At 42.2% G+C, this 12,414-nt stretch overlaps 1 protein-coding gene across 1 annotated transcript in view; it reads left to right on the plus strand.

Moving 5' to 3' along the window:
- Positions 1–6,350, plus strand: part of MPZL1 (myelin protein zero like 1) — a 36,024-nt gene extending 29,674 nt beyond the window's left edge. The window contains exon 6 of the mRNA XM_086463209.1: positions 6,249–6,350. Coding sequence (XP_086319335.1) covers positions 6,249–6,350 — 102 coding nt within the window. The remainder of the gene's footprint in view (positions 1–6,248) is intronic.
- Positions 6,351–12,414: the final 6,064 nt, after the last annotated feature.

Below are 12,414 nucleotides of genomic sequence, written 5' to 3' on the forward strand. Positions count from 1 at the left end.
TGCAAGTGTGAGAGCCTGGCAAGGATGAGAAGTGGCAGTGGGTAGCTGTTTAATATAGAGACAACATCATTACTAGATGTGTAATCACCTCATAAAGCTGCCTGATCTGTTCTAGGATTGTAATGGGGAGGTATTTTACTTACTGTCTCACCACTGTGACGGTCCATGCTCTGTGGCATGTACTTCCTTCACAAGGAAATGAGCCAGCGCAATGCATACGCTGACCAGTGATGACCAGTTTAAAGATGACTCTTGCTGCTGAGACTTCTCCTCTGCTGAGCCACCTGGCTTTTGTGGGCTTGAAATTGCCACGCTTTGTCTTGTGCTTGCTGCTGTTGGCAAAGTTCTGCTGACTTTGAAGGAAAAAGGTGGCTCTTATCCAGATGTAACATCCCATGGGAAACTAGTCAGAGGGGAGAGAGCATGGGTCAGACAGAGATTCTATGCAATATATGAATACCTAGTAATAGTGTGCAGGATTTCCTTGTTTGTAAGCTGTTTCTTGCCTCTTGGTTTGTGTATTCTCATCAATTTTCTTGTGGAAGTACAGATCGTGAGTGAGTTCAGGTCCAAAATGGAGTTTTTCTTAATTAGCTCCCTTTTAGCAAGTAGCTGCATAGTAGTATGTGAACTGATAGATTTCTAAATCAGAGTTAATACCTGGTTTCTTCACTTCTCCTGACAAAATAATGGAGATGTGTGTTAATGTGTTAACACCACAGGAAAAAAATACAGTGCTAACAGTGAGCTGGATGAAGTCAAAGTCCCTGCTCTGTAGGGCTTCCCATCTGGTGTTGAAATGCATTGGGTTCTTGGCAGGTGCACTATTTCCAGAGTTTTAGCATATAGGCCCATAAAGCTGCCTACTGACTTGGAGAACAGTTATTCTCTGAATATAAAGGCAATATACTCAAGTTAATAGTTTAAAATAGTTTAGATTTTGGCTGGAACGGGTCTAGTAGCAGCAGGCTGCCTATAAGGCCTAGATAAAGCTTGTCTTTTCTAGTCCATGAGAAGGGCTTCTAGAATGGGTGAATGAGACAGGTGGTTCCCACGCTTCCTGTGCCCCACTTACCTGAAAGAAAAGAAGAGGGAAAAAAAAAAAAAAAAAGGAAAAAAAGCTCATGCGTGGGAAGCATGTTGCAGTAGCTGTTGGAGTCAACTTCCCTAGGTCAAAAGACCAAGATGTTTTATCTAATTACTGTTAAGGTACAAAACAGTACATGCAAGTGCCCTGAGGGCCACGTGGAGGAAGAGTTTTACTGTTCTGCACTTACATCTTGAAAGCAAAACCACTTTTACCTTCTCTGTAACGTTTTGGTGTGAAAACTTTCTGTGTCCTCACCCTTCCGTGTCCCTAGTGTTCTGGGTCTCAATGTCTTGGAAGGAATGTGTCATAGTAAATCTAAACTTTGTTAGGATAAGTCAGAATCAATGTGCTTTTGTCCTTCTGTAATCACTCCAGTCTGCTTATTCCTTGACAGGGTCCTTTCAGGGCCTTGCCGCAGGTAAATTCCTAAGGGAAAACCCAAAGAGTGAATACTCCTCACCTCAAAGGAAAAATATGGCAAATGGCTTTAGTTTTGTTTAGTTTTTGTTTAGTTTTAGTTTAGCTTATTAGTTTTTGAATCTTTCTTGTCAGTCAGAGAGCTTTGGCTGGATTTTCTTTTATTGGCAAATGTTTATAGCAGCAAGTGGTTCCTCTACCTTCTGTTAAGCATTTGCCTCATTTTTACAGAACAGCAAGTAGACATATTTACTTTCTTTAAAAAGTTCCACAATAAAATCAGGGTAGATCAGATTTTGAACAGATGGTTTAAATCAGTGAGGAAACCAGATTTCAATTGATTATGCTTCTATTTTTAACTTCTAGCCATTGGGTGGTTGGTTGTTTGTTTTTTCAAAAAAAGGGTGATATCGATATGTGAATTAACATATTTGAAATCTAGCATCACAAATAAGCAAAAGCTGATATTTCTTGGTAATCAAGAAATCAGTTGTAAGTATTCAAGCTTTTGAGCCCGTTGGGTAGGTAACATGCTTATATTCAGTTCCCAGAAGCTGTTGCAGGCTGCTTGCTGATTCAGGCACACTTTCGTGTCTTGGATTGCCTGGCAGTTCTAGACCAGTGGTTCACACAGTCAATGCTGTGGCCAAACAGTAAAGGCCTGTGGACTCCCTTGTTGTCTTTTGCTTGGTAGGATGTGACTGAGTATTTTGTGCTTCACTGGTGGAGAACAGATACACAACCCCTGCCTCTGCAAGTTAAAAACAGTAATAGAGGTGTTCTCTCTCAAAGAATGGCATTTAAATTAAATTTATTAAATGAAGTTTATTGATTTTGTTATTTATGTATCAGTTAAGAATTACAGAATCACAGAGTGGTTTGGGTTGGAGGGGACCTTAAAGCTCATCCAGTTCCAAACTCCTGCCATGGGCAGGGACACCTTCCACCAGACCAGGTTGCTCAAAGCCCCATCCAGCCTGGCCTTGAACACTGCCAGGGAGGGGGCAGCCACAGCTGCTCTGGGCAACCTGTGCCAGTGTCTCACCACCCTCACAGTGAAGAATTTTTCTTGTATCTAACCTACATCTCCCCTGTTTCGGTTTGAAACCGTTACCCCTCGTCCTATCACCACACTCCCTGATCAAGAGTCCCTCCCCACCTTTTCTGTAGGCCCCTCTCAGGTACTGGAAGGCCGCTGTAAGGTCTGCCCAGAGCCTTCTCTTCTCCAGACTGAACAACCCCAACTCTTTCAGCCTGTCCTCACAGGGGAGGTGCTCCAGCCCCCTGATCATCTTCGTGGCCTCCTCTGGACCCGCTCGAGCAGGTCCATGTCTTTCTTAGGCTGGGGGCCCCAGAGCTGGATGCAGTACTCCAGGTGGCATCTTATGAGAGTGGAGAGGAGGGGGGGAATCACCTCATCAGTGATGAAGTATTTATCTGCATTACTTCTCAGCTGAAAGTGCACTTGAGCCTGCACTTCCTTTGTGTTTTGGGAGCAAGTTTATCAAGTGTGGAACTTGCTTTCTGGAGTGCCTCAGATTGCTGGAAGTATGCATGTCTGATTCTGTGAATGTTCAGCTGGTTGATTCAACTCCACTTGTTTTCACTGTCTCTTCCTTCTCAGCAGGTGTATTCTGTCCTGTCAAATTTGTATGTGGCGTTTCTTCTCCATGCCATCATTCTGTAGTGACCTTGTATTCTATCATGACTGTTCTTTGGATGAGTGAGAAAAGCATTATCAGATGCAAGAACTGTATGTGTTATCCAAATGTAAGTCCTTGTTTAGCTAGTAATCTGGGTTGCAGCAGGCAGACTGGAAGGCAGATGTGCTAACTCCAAGGTGGCTGTCATTTGTCTTTGTGCTTTGCAAGTAGCTGAGTATTTCTTTCTGGTCAGGCTGAAGGGCCACTGATTTTGAAGTGTAACTTCCATAGACCTGCATTTCAGATGTACAGAGCAGTATGGTGTAGAGATCCTAAGCAGGTAGGTCAGTGTAGAAGCAGGGAGCACTAAAGCTACATTAATTTAAGTGGAGATCTCTGGCTTTGCTCTTTCTAATTTAAGACATACCTGAACAGGCTGTGTTCGAGCTCTGTTCCAGGCTTTGAAATGGACCCCAGGACCTTGGGAAGGAGCAGCTCATGGTGCTAGGAATCTTGATTTAAATTTCACATAAATTTCCTGGGGCTGGAATCTGTGGTAGTTGCAACATCTTTCAGAATCTAGAAAATTTTAAAATACTGTAGACCACTGTTAGACCATGATGGTATAACTTTGTAATTCCTCTCTCTTTGCTCTAACTTGTAATTCACTTCTTTGCTGACAAATGCTTAGCAAGGTATCAATATACCTGCCACTCTTTTCCCTTCAGTTCTGAATGGAAAAATCACAAGGCTTAGGGAAATGCTGTGATTTATATGGCAGTGCTGGTCCATCTTCTGGTTCTGAAGACTCAGGAGGAGCTTATGGGGAATTAGGTGAAAGTTCAGAATTTTTTGAAGATTTTACTTGTGGAAAATGTGTTTTTGCAAAGATTCAGCTCACTGGAGGTGTCAAATGCAGGGGAAAAAAATGGCCCTGGTGCTGATTATGATCAGCTAAAAAATAAGTTGGCAGCAAATCAAATAGATGAGGCATTATAATAAATCCTTGGTCCTTCATTTCTCTGTGTTACCTAACCTACCACTTATTTAGGTGATAGTGAACACATCAGGACAACGATAACTTGATTTGGACCACATGATCACACCAGTCAGTCTCTCCACCACCACCTCACAGGCTGGTTGCAGCAGAATAACTGTTTAACCTGGCATAAAATTAGAATAGTGATAAGATAACTGATCCTGAGTCAACTCCTGTGGTAGAAAATTGACATATCAATTACTTGAACAAAACTTGAAATATCAGAGTGAGTACTGTATGCAGTTGTAGATTTGGTTTTTAATTTTTTTTTTTAAACTAATAGGAAGTCCTCTTGAGCTGACATTATCATACCCTTGACTTATGGCCTCAGGCAGATGAGACTTCCAAAATTGCTTACAAATAAACCTTAGGGTCACTTTGCCTTGAAGTTTATGTAAACACTGCACTCTAATTGGAATTAGTAATGTAATCCTATACAATGTTGGAGACCAGAACAACATGAGAGCCAATAGTGGAAAAAGAAAAAAAAAAAAAAGTGGCTCTAATGAGTCTTGAAATACAGAATTTTCTAAGACATCAGTGTCTTTTTTTGAGCATTTTCTCAGTCTGTTATTTATATTCAGCATTTTATATCTGCTTGCAAGTTTTCATCCTTCTGTCCATCTCCTTTCTCTACTCTGTATCACTTGGGAAATACTTTACCCGGAAGGAGGAAAATTTGGATTTAAGCTACTTCTGAAAGAGAACAAGGTATTTATCAGGTGCATGCTTTGCCATTGTGTTGGGGGGAAAATAGCTGTGCAGAAGTGTACCTGTGGTCCTTCAATGACATAATTTTCTGTACAGGTCTCTTCATCTCTGGCCCCTAATTGCTTTGGAAGATAAGTGGAAGAATTTCTGGGTCAGTTCCGTAGAGATTTTTTTTTCTAATTTGGCAGGATACCAAAAGTGCTGTGGAGAAGTGGGTAGGAGAAATGCCTGTGAAGGCAACTTCTTAGTGGGGCATAAGGGAAACAGAAACAGAGTTAAATGGTGAAATGGTTTTGAAGCAAAAACTGCTGAAAAAGCTGCAACCAAACTAGAAGATCTCTCCTTGTAATTTCCCCCCCAAATAGAACAGTCCGTTCCCCAACCTGTGCAGGGTGGGTGTATGGGTGTGTGGTCTCTCTGCTGAGGTCACCTGGTAGGTGGTCACAGCCTTCTGCTCGGTGCTTATGTCAGTTGGGGCATGCAGAATGGGAGCTGCAGGTCAGAGCTTTCCATAGAGGTCCCACCTGTCTTGTTGGGTACCTGCTCTTTATAAGCTGCAGTCCTGTCATCAGCCCATCTTGAATAGCTGCAATGTGCTTTCCTGTGTTTTGGAGGACACGGTGTTTTAGGAAAGCGCTGGCATGTTTGCATGCTCTGCTGAAAGACGGTGCTGTAATGTCCTCCACTGCACCCCAGCAAATATAATTGCTTGTCCAGCGTGTGTCTGTGGAGGTGCTCACTGCCTGGGTTGGCTTGAAAGTCAGGTAAGAATTCTGCATCACTGCACCATTTCAGTGTTTTCGGGCTCACTGCTGTGTATGTCTTGATCCCATCACTTGCTTGGGCAGTGACTGGTGTCATAAGGTGGCTGCAGGTTTGTTCTCGCCCTCATTACCTGAGTGGTACAGCTGTGCTGGGATTTACAGGACTTGAGTGGCAGTATGGGAAGTATAATCTGCTGTCTGCTGGTAAATCTGTAGTACAGTTCCTCTTGAAAAATATTAAATCTGGCATGCATCTGACTAAGTCGTGTATCTTTGCTGTATAGCATGTAAGAATTGCTGCTTTTCAGAACAAAGGATTCCAGATTTTGCTTTTTGTGAGAAGCGAGCAGCCTAAAGGGAGGAGGAAATGGTGCTGTTTGGCAGGCCTCCGGTAAGAGAAAGGTGGCAGACTAGAGCTCATTTGTAGGTGAGGGTTCATTCCACCTGCTTCAAAGTGCTGTTAGCAGTCATAAAAGCTCTGTGGTATTGCTTTGGCTTTGGTCTTGCTGCAGCCTCTGCGGAAGCGAGGGGCAATGTGGCCTATTATAAAAAATACTGATTGTGCTTTTTTATTCTGTTCCCAGGGCCCAGTCATTTATGCGCAGTTAGATCACTCCGGAGGACAGCACAGCGACAAGATTAACAAGTCAGAGTCTGTGGTCTATGCTGATATTCGGAAGAACTGAGATGAGATCCTAAGCTATCCAAAGGAAAACACACATTCAGACTGGAATTGCTTGAACAAGATTTGACCCAGAGAACTCACATGTGGCCTTTGATGCCTAGGCTAGGACCAATGCATGTGCATACAGAGGGAAAGATATATATGTATTGTGTGTAAATAGTCTATTTAATCGTACAGAAGTGAGACCAATGTTGCATGTTGAAATGCGGTAAGAATTTTGCTTATAAATTGCCAATATTCTTTTTGTATCTTGTGTGACGAGAGAGAAAGTGAAAACTCGCATCACAATTTAAAAATATTTTTATCTTGATTATTAATGGAGAAACTGGAAGATGCCTGAAGAGTCTAGATTGACCTGGAGGTTCTTTTTTTTTGGTTATAGGGCCTATTTTCTTTTGTTGAAGTGAATATAAAGAAGATACCTTTATATTCACAGAGTTCTTTATGTATACAGGGTATTCATCTTTCCTTGATCAGATTCTCAGTACAAGCTGCCTTTTCATGTAAACTAGATACTCTCACTTGGTCTTGTAAGGCAAATTGTGACTCCTAGCTATCAGAAACATATGTCTTAGCAGTGTAAGTGAAGGAAACGTTTAGGCCTACCTGACCTGTGTAACACAGGTCACAGAACTGTTTACTTCTGTATTGAGCCTAGCTATTCAAGCTTAGTCCTTTAAGGTACAGGGATAGCGTTGATCTGATGAATTTTGTGAAATGGTAGTTTACCTGTAAAAACTTAAGAGCTAGTGAGTTAAAGGGATAGGAAGCTATAGCTGTAGGTGGTTGCCTCAGACTCTGTTGAACCTTTCAATGAACTGTTTCTTCCTTGAAGCTCTGTCATTTCATGTAAGCATGAAAAAGGGCTCCAAGGGATCTGGAAGCTGTAGTACTCCCTCACCTTTCTCCCGTGGCTTCATTATACCACTGTCACTTCCTCAGAGATGCTTTATCTCTTTGTAAAAGGCTGTAGTGGAGGCTGAATGACCTCTGGAGGAAATCTAGGGCTTTTTGATGTGTGGGGTTTTTCTGCGTAACCTGTATGTGCACGGAGGATGTGGAGGGCAGTTTATTTCCTTCCTCTCTGCAAGTCTGCTACTTGAATATAATTTCCCAGCTTCTTGTTTCTAGATTAAACTCTTCATAAATTGTTGAGGATCTCTGATCGTCATCTTCTGCTAAAGAGGATCTTTCTTTAGCTGACCCATTTGTATCCTGAAATCTGGTGCTCAAAACTAAAGTGGCATTCCAGCTGAGGTCTTCTCAGAGTAGCATGTAGTAGAAGGATTTCTGTTTTGTACATCCTAATGTAGTGTTGGCTTTTTTGTAGCAGCAAATAATTTTCAGTTTGGTCTACCATGACCCCTTCTCTCTGATTGTTAGCCATTTCCTAGTTCAGTCTATTCCACAGAATCAGTCACAGAATGGTTGAGGTTGGAAGGGACCTCTGGAGATCGTCTAGTCCAGCCGCCCCCTCCTCAAGCAGGGTGAGCTAGAGCATGTTGCCCAGCACTGTGCCCAGTTGGGTTTTGACTATCTCCACGAATGGAAACTCTACAACATCTCTGGGCAACCTGTTCCCGCTAAGTGATCATACAGTAAAAAAAGTGTTCCTTGAGTTCAGGTGGAATTTCGTTTTTTAAAATTTCTGTCCTTTGCCTCTCGTCCTGCCAGTGAGCACTACCGAGAAGAGTAGTGCTCTTCATTCACTCCCACTGAGTATTTATACACACTGATAAGATCCTCCTCAAGCCTTCTCTTCTTCAGGCTGAACAGTCCCAGCTCTCTCAGCCTTTCCTTATATGAAAGATGCCCCAGTTCTTTTATCATCTTTGTGGCCCTGCACTGGACTTGCTCCAGTAAGTCCAAATCTCTCTTGTACTGGAGAGCCCAGAACTAGACACAGTACTCCAGGTGTGGCCTCACCAGTGCTGAATAAAGGGGAAGGGTCACCTCCCTTGACCTGCTGGCAATACTTTTGCTAATGCGGCCCAGGATACCATTTACATTCTTTGCAGCAGGGGCACGCTGCTGGCTCATGTTCAACCTGGTGTCCATCAGGATCACCGCAGGGCCTTTTCTGCAAAGCTGCTTTCCAGCCCGGGTGGCCCCCAGCATGTATTGATGCATGGGGTTGTTCCTCCCCAGGTGCAGAACTTTGCACTTCTCCTTCTTGAACTTCATGAAATTCCTCTTAGCCCAATTCTCCAGCTTGTCCAGGTCCCTCCAAATGGCAGCACAACCATCTGGTGTGCCAGCAACTCCTCCTAGTTTTGTATTGTCTGCAAATTTGTCTCTACTGAAATTGTTACGGCTTTTTCAGACCTCATCTTTAATTTGTCAGTTGAAAACTTGGTTTGAATTCTCATCCCATCCTCCAGTGAGCTTAGCTCTTAGCTTGATATTTGCAAACTTAAGCCTACATTCCACTGTAACATGAAGTAAATTAAAAGTAGTTTTAGGCCAATGGAAGACCCTTTCAGTACCACATTAGATAATCCTTTAATTATAGCAGTGTAACTTTAGTAACTATTTTGGGTACAGCTTTTTTCCCAACAAAGTTGGGAATGCCAACACTATATCCTTTCATCAGGATCAGACTTCATTCGTTTCCTGACAACACCTGCCTTTGTTAGAAGCCTCATTAAGATCAGAATGAATCCTGCTGCTGCTGTTTTCCTTATCTATCAGGCTGTTTCTTCCCAACATTTGTTTTACACTTGGTAAGAAACAACTGCTTTTGACATGGTTGATGGAGAAACTTGGTTTTGATCTGCCTATGTTCATCTCGGTGCATCACCATCTTTCTCCCCAGACATTTTGTAGTAAGAGGAAGAAATGTGATAAATGTAGTGGTCAAAAACTTGCTGCTATGAGAAGATAGGACTGTCCTTGGCTTTGAAGTCTGCTACTAATGTTTGTTTCTTTTCCTGCTGGAATATACTGAAGAATCTGAGGACAGTCCTGATCTGGTGCTGATAAGAAACACGCTGATCTGGTGCTAACATTAGGAAACATGCCGATCTGGCTGGTGCTAACATTAAGAAACATGCCAGTCTGGTTGCTGCTAACTAACTTTAGCAAACATTTCCTTCCATTGCTTTTGTTTAGCTACAGGTATGTTAATATTGCCTATACTGAGGAGGCTTATTGCAAGGCTGCTTGTATCCTCTTTGTGAAGGCAAAATGAACTTTAAGGCAATGTGAGACAACACTTGAGAACTTTCTGTCCCTCAGGTTATCATAGCTTGTTTAATCGTACGAGATAACCTGTGCTGATGAAAGGGACTGATGCTAAGTTGGCTTGCTTAGTAAAGTCTCAGGAGACAGAGGACCTCTACTTCCTTGGTGGATAGCAAGCAGAGATTAAAGCTTGACAAGGTCATCATATCCTGATGTTATGGTGACCAGAAGTTTAACTCTTAAATTCTCTGATGCTGTTCTTTGCAGGTGGAAAGGAACAGCTTGGACTTTGAGGAACACTGAATTGTGTTGTCCTTGTCTGTTGCAGTACTGCTGCTAGCTCTTTCTAGGACCATCTATTTTAAAAAGAAGTGCTGCGTGGCAGGCTTGCTGTAGCACAGCTGAGGGGTAGGCAGCCTCTCTTGAGGGAGTAGCAAATGACTAAAACTGTTACATGGGTCATCACTCTTGCATAGTGAAGGTGGGGATGGTCTGCGGGATGTAAAATACTTGCAATGAATTCTCTTTTATTCATCATGCAAACAAAACTGGGATCAATCTGAAATACACTTCTCATCTGAGGGGGAAAAAAAGGGTCTTTTATGGGTAAAAGTAGCCTTCAGCCCGTTGTAGGAGTGAAGTTCTGGATCACCAGCCTTGGCAGCTAAGCCAGCTGGTACCCCCTAGAGCCAGGAATATGAATGGCATCATTCATCTTCATTGGTTTTAACAGAACAAGCAAAGTGGATAAGTTTTGGCTTTTTACCAACAGTGAATATATTCTTCCTTACTTTTGATTACCAGAAATTAATTTTAAGAAGAGGATTACAAGTAATTATAAAGTACCGAACTAAGTATATTGGTAGGTGTACTCAGTACATCAAATCTCCATTGCTCCTTTTGACTTCAGTGGTTGTTCTGTGGGGAAGATGATCAGCATGTTCATGAAATGGCATTAAGAGCCATTACAGGGTGGCAAATGTGTCCCTGTAACTAATTGAATGATGTGTCATTTATAACTGGAGACCTGTAGGGTTTTGTTTTCTCTCAAAGCTTTAGTGATATTTCGATTTGTGACTAGAAGAGCTGGAATTATGTTTTAACTTTTTTAAACCTGTGAGAACTGTTTAATAAGTAACCATCTGTCTTGTAACTGCAGTAGATGTCTATATGCAACGTAGAAGCTGCATTGCCTTAGAGTGGATTCATTGAGGTCCAGTGTGGGCTGTTTGATTTATAACCAAACCACCTTCACTCTGTATTGAAATCTTCTCTTGGAATGTTACATTATTAATCTATCTACCTAGGACCTCAAATACAAAATGTTTTTATTGTATAATAGGTGATGGAAATATTTTCTCTAAAACCATCAAAGCTGAGAAGGTGGGTAAGACTTCTAGGCTGTGGCCACACCCCTGCGGTGCTAATATTTAGGTAACATTTTTTATATGGGACACTACAAAATCATATTAACTATGCTTAGCAATTATACTCTTCTTGAGGCGTTTCTTTCCCTTCTCTTCACTGCCCCAAAGCCAATAAGCCCTTTCATTTGAACGTATTTTTGCACTCTAAAATGTAAGTTCAATGCCTTTGGAGATCAGTGTGCTGTGCAATCTTTCCCATCTCCCGGCGATGCCAGCTGGTTTTATGTGGTAAATGTAATTGGAAACATAGACTGGGTACTTCTGTTTTGTAAACCTGTCTCAGAGGTATTCAAGAGACAAACACCTGTAAGACAGGTATATAATCTGTGTGAGGGAGCTAGAGATGCACGGCATGGCCTGATTACGTGAAGAGCCAGTGTACCAACTGTTAGTGCATTTGCTTTTACAGACTCATCTGGAAACAGTTATCCTGGATATTTTTTCTTGAATGGACTTTCATGTTTTCTATTGTAACCTTGTGAATATTTTAATACACTTTTTTTTCCCCCCATTACTGGTTTGCTAGACGAGTCTTATCTGGTTAGTGACTGGGAAGGGATATACCACCTCTCTTTCTGGCAATATTCTTCAGTCATTGCAGTCTCTGTCAGCTCAGTGAACAACACAGCTGGAGAGTTCACCATTTAAACTGGTACTCTGTATGACCGCTTCAGCTAGGAGAACTAAGAAATGCAAGTGAAACTGTATCAGAATACACATAGGAGAGAAATAGCTTCATGGCAGGACAGCCTCTGAAAAAGGGAAGCTGATAGACTAGCAGGTGCAAGTCTTGCAAGAATGGAAAATGCTTTCCTTAAAGTATCCTGCACAAATACTTTGCACAGGATAATATAACATTATACATAGGGTGAGAAAGGAAGGGACATCAGTGCCACAACAACGTGCTATAGCTCTTGTAACTACAGAATGGTTTCCTTTCCTCTCCACCTTTGCCATGCTGGAGCGGTAACTCAAATGGGATTGGGAGAAAGTAGGGTTGGAGAGAGACTTAATAACAGGACTCTGTAAAACTGCAGTATTTCAAGGCCTTAATTTTCCTGAAAGCTGAATCCTGAATCTGTGTCACAATTGGCTTTTTCTCCTGGATACCAATTCCTGAGCTCTGGTACTGACTCCTAGCTTTGGTGGAAGAGAGGTATCAGAGAAACTCCCAGGGAAGCTCATCGATGCCATGCTCTGAACACAGCACTTTGTACTTCTCAGTAACAGATGAGCTTTTGCAGTGTAGCATAAAGCCTTTGCTCGGAAGATATGTCACAGTGGCACATTTTTCCTCTTCACATGAGAGTAAGTAGGGAGAGATGTTGACTTCCAGGGAAGGCTTCAGTGTTTATTCACAAACATGCCACAGATGGGAGTAGAGCACTGCTTCCAAAGCTTTGGAGAACTGACACGTACGTGTTTCCTGAGTGCAGACCTTCACAGGAAATCTGT

Source organism: Leptosomus discolor, chromosome 1 (assembly GCF_034619465.1).
Source record: "Leptosomus discolor isolate bLepDis1 chromosome 1, bLepDis1.hap2, whole genome shotgun sequence".
Lineage (NCBI taxonomy): Eukaryota > Metazoa > Chordata > Aves > Leptosomiformes > Leptosomidae > Leptosomus > Leptosomus discolor.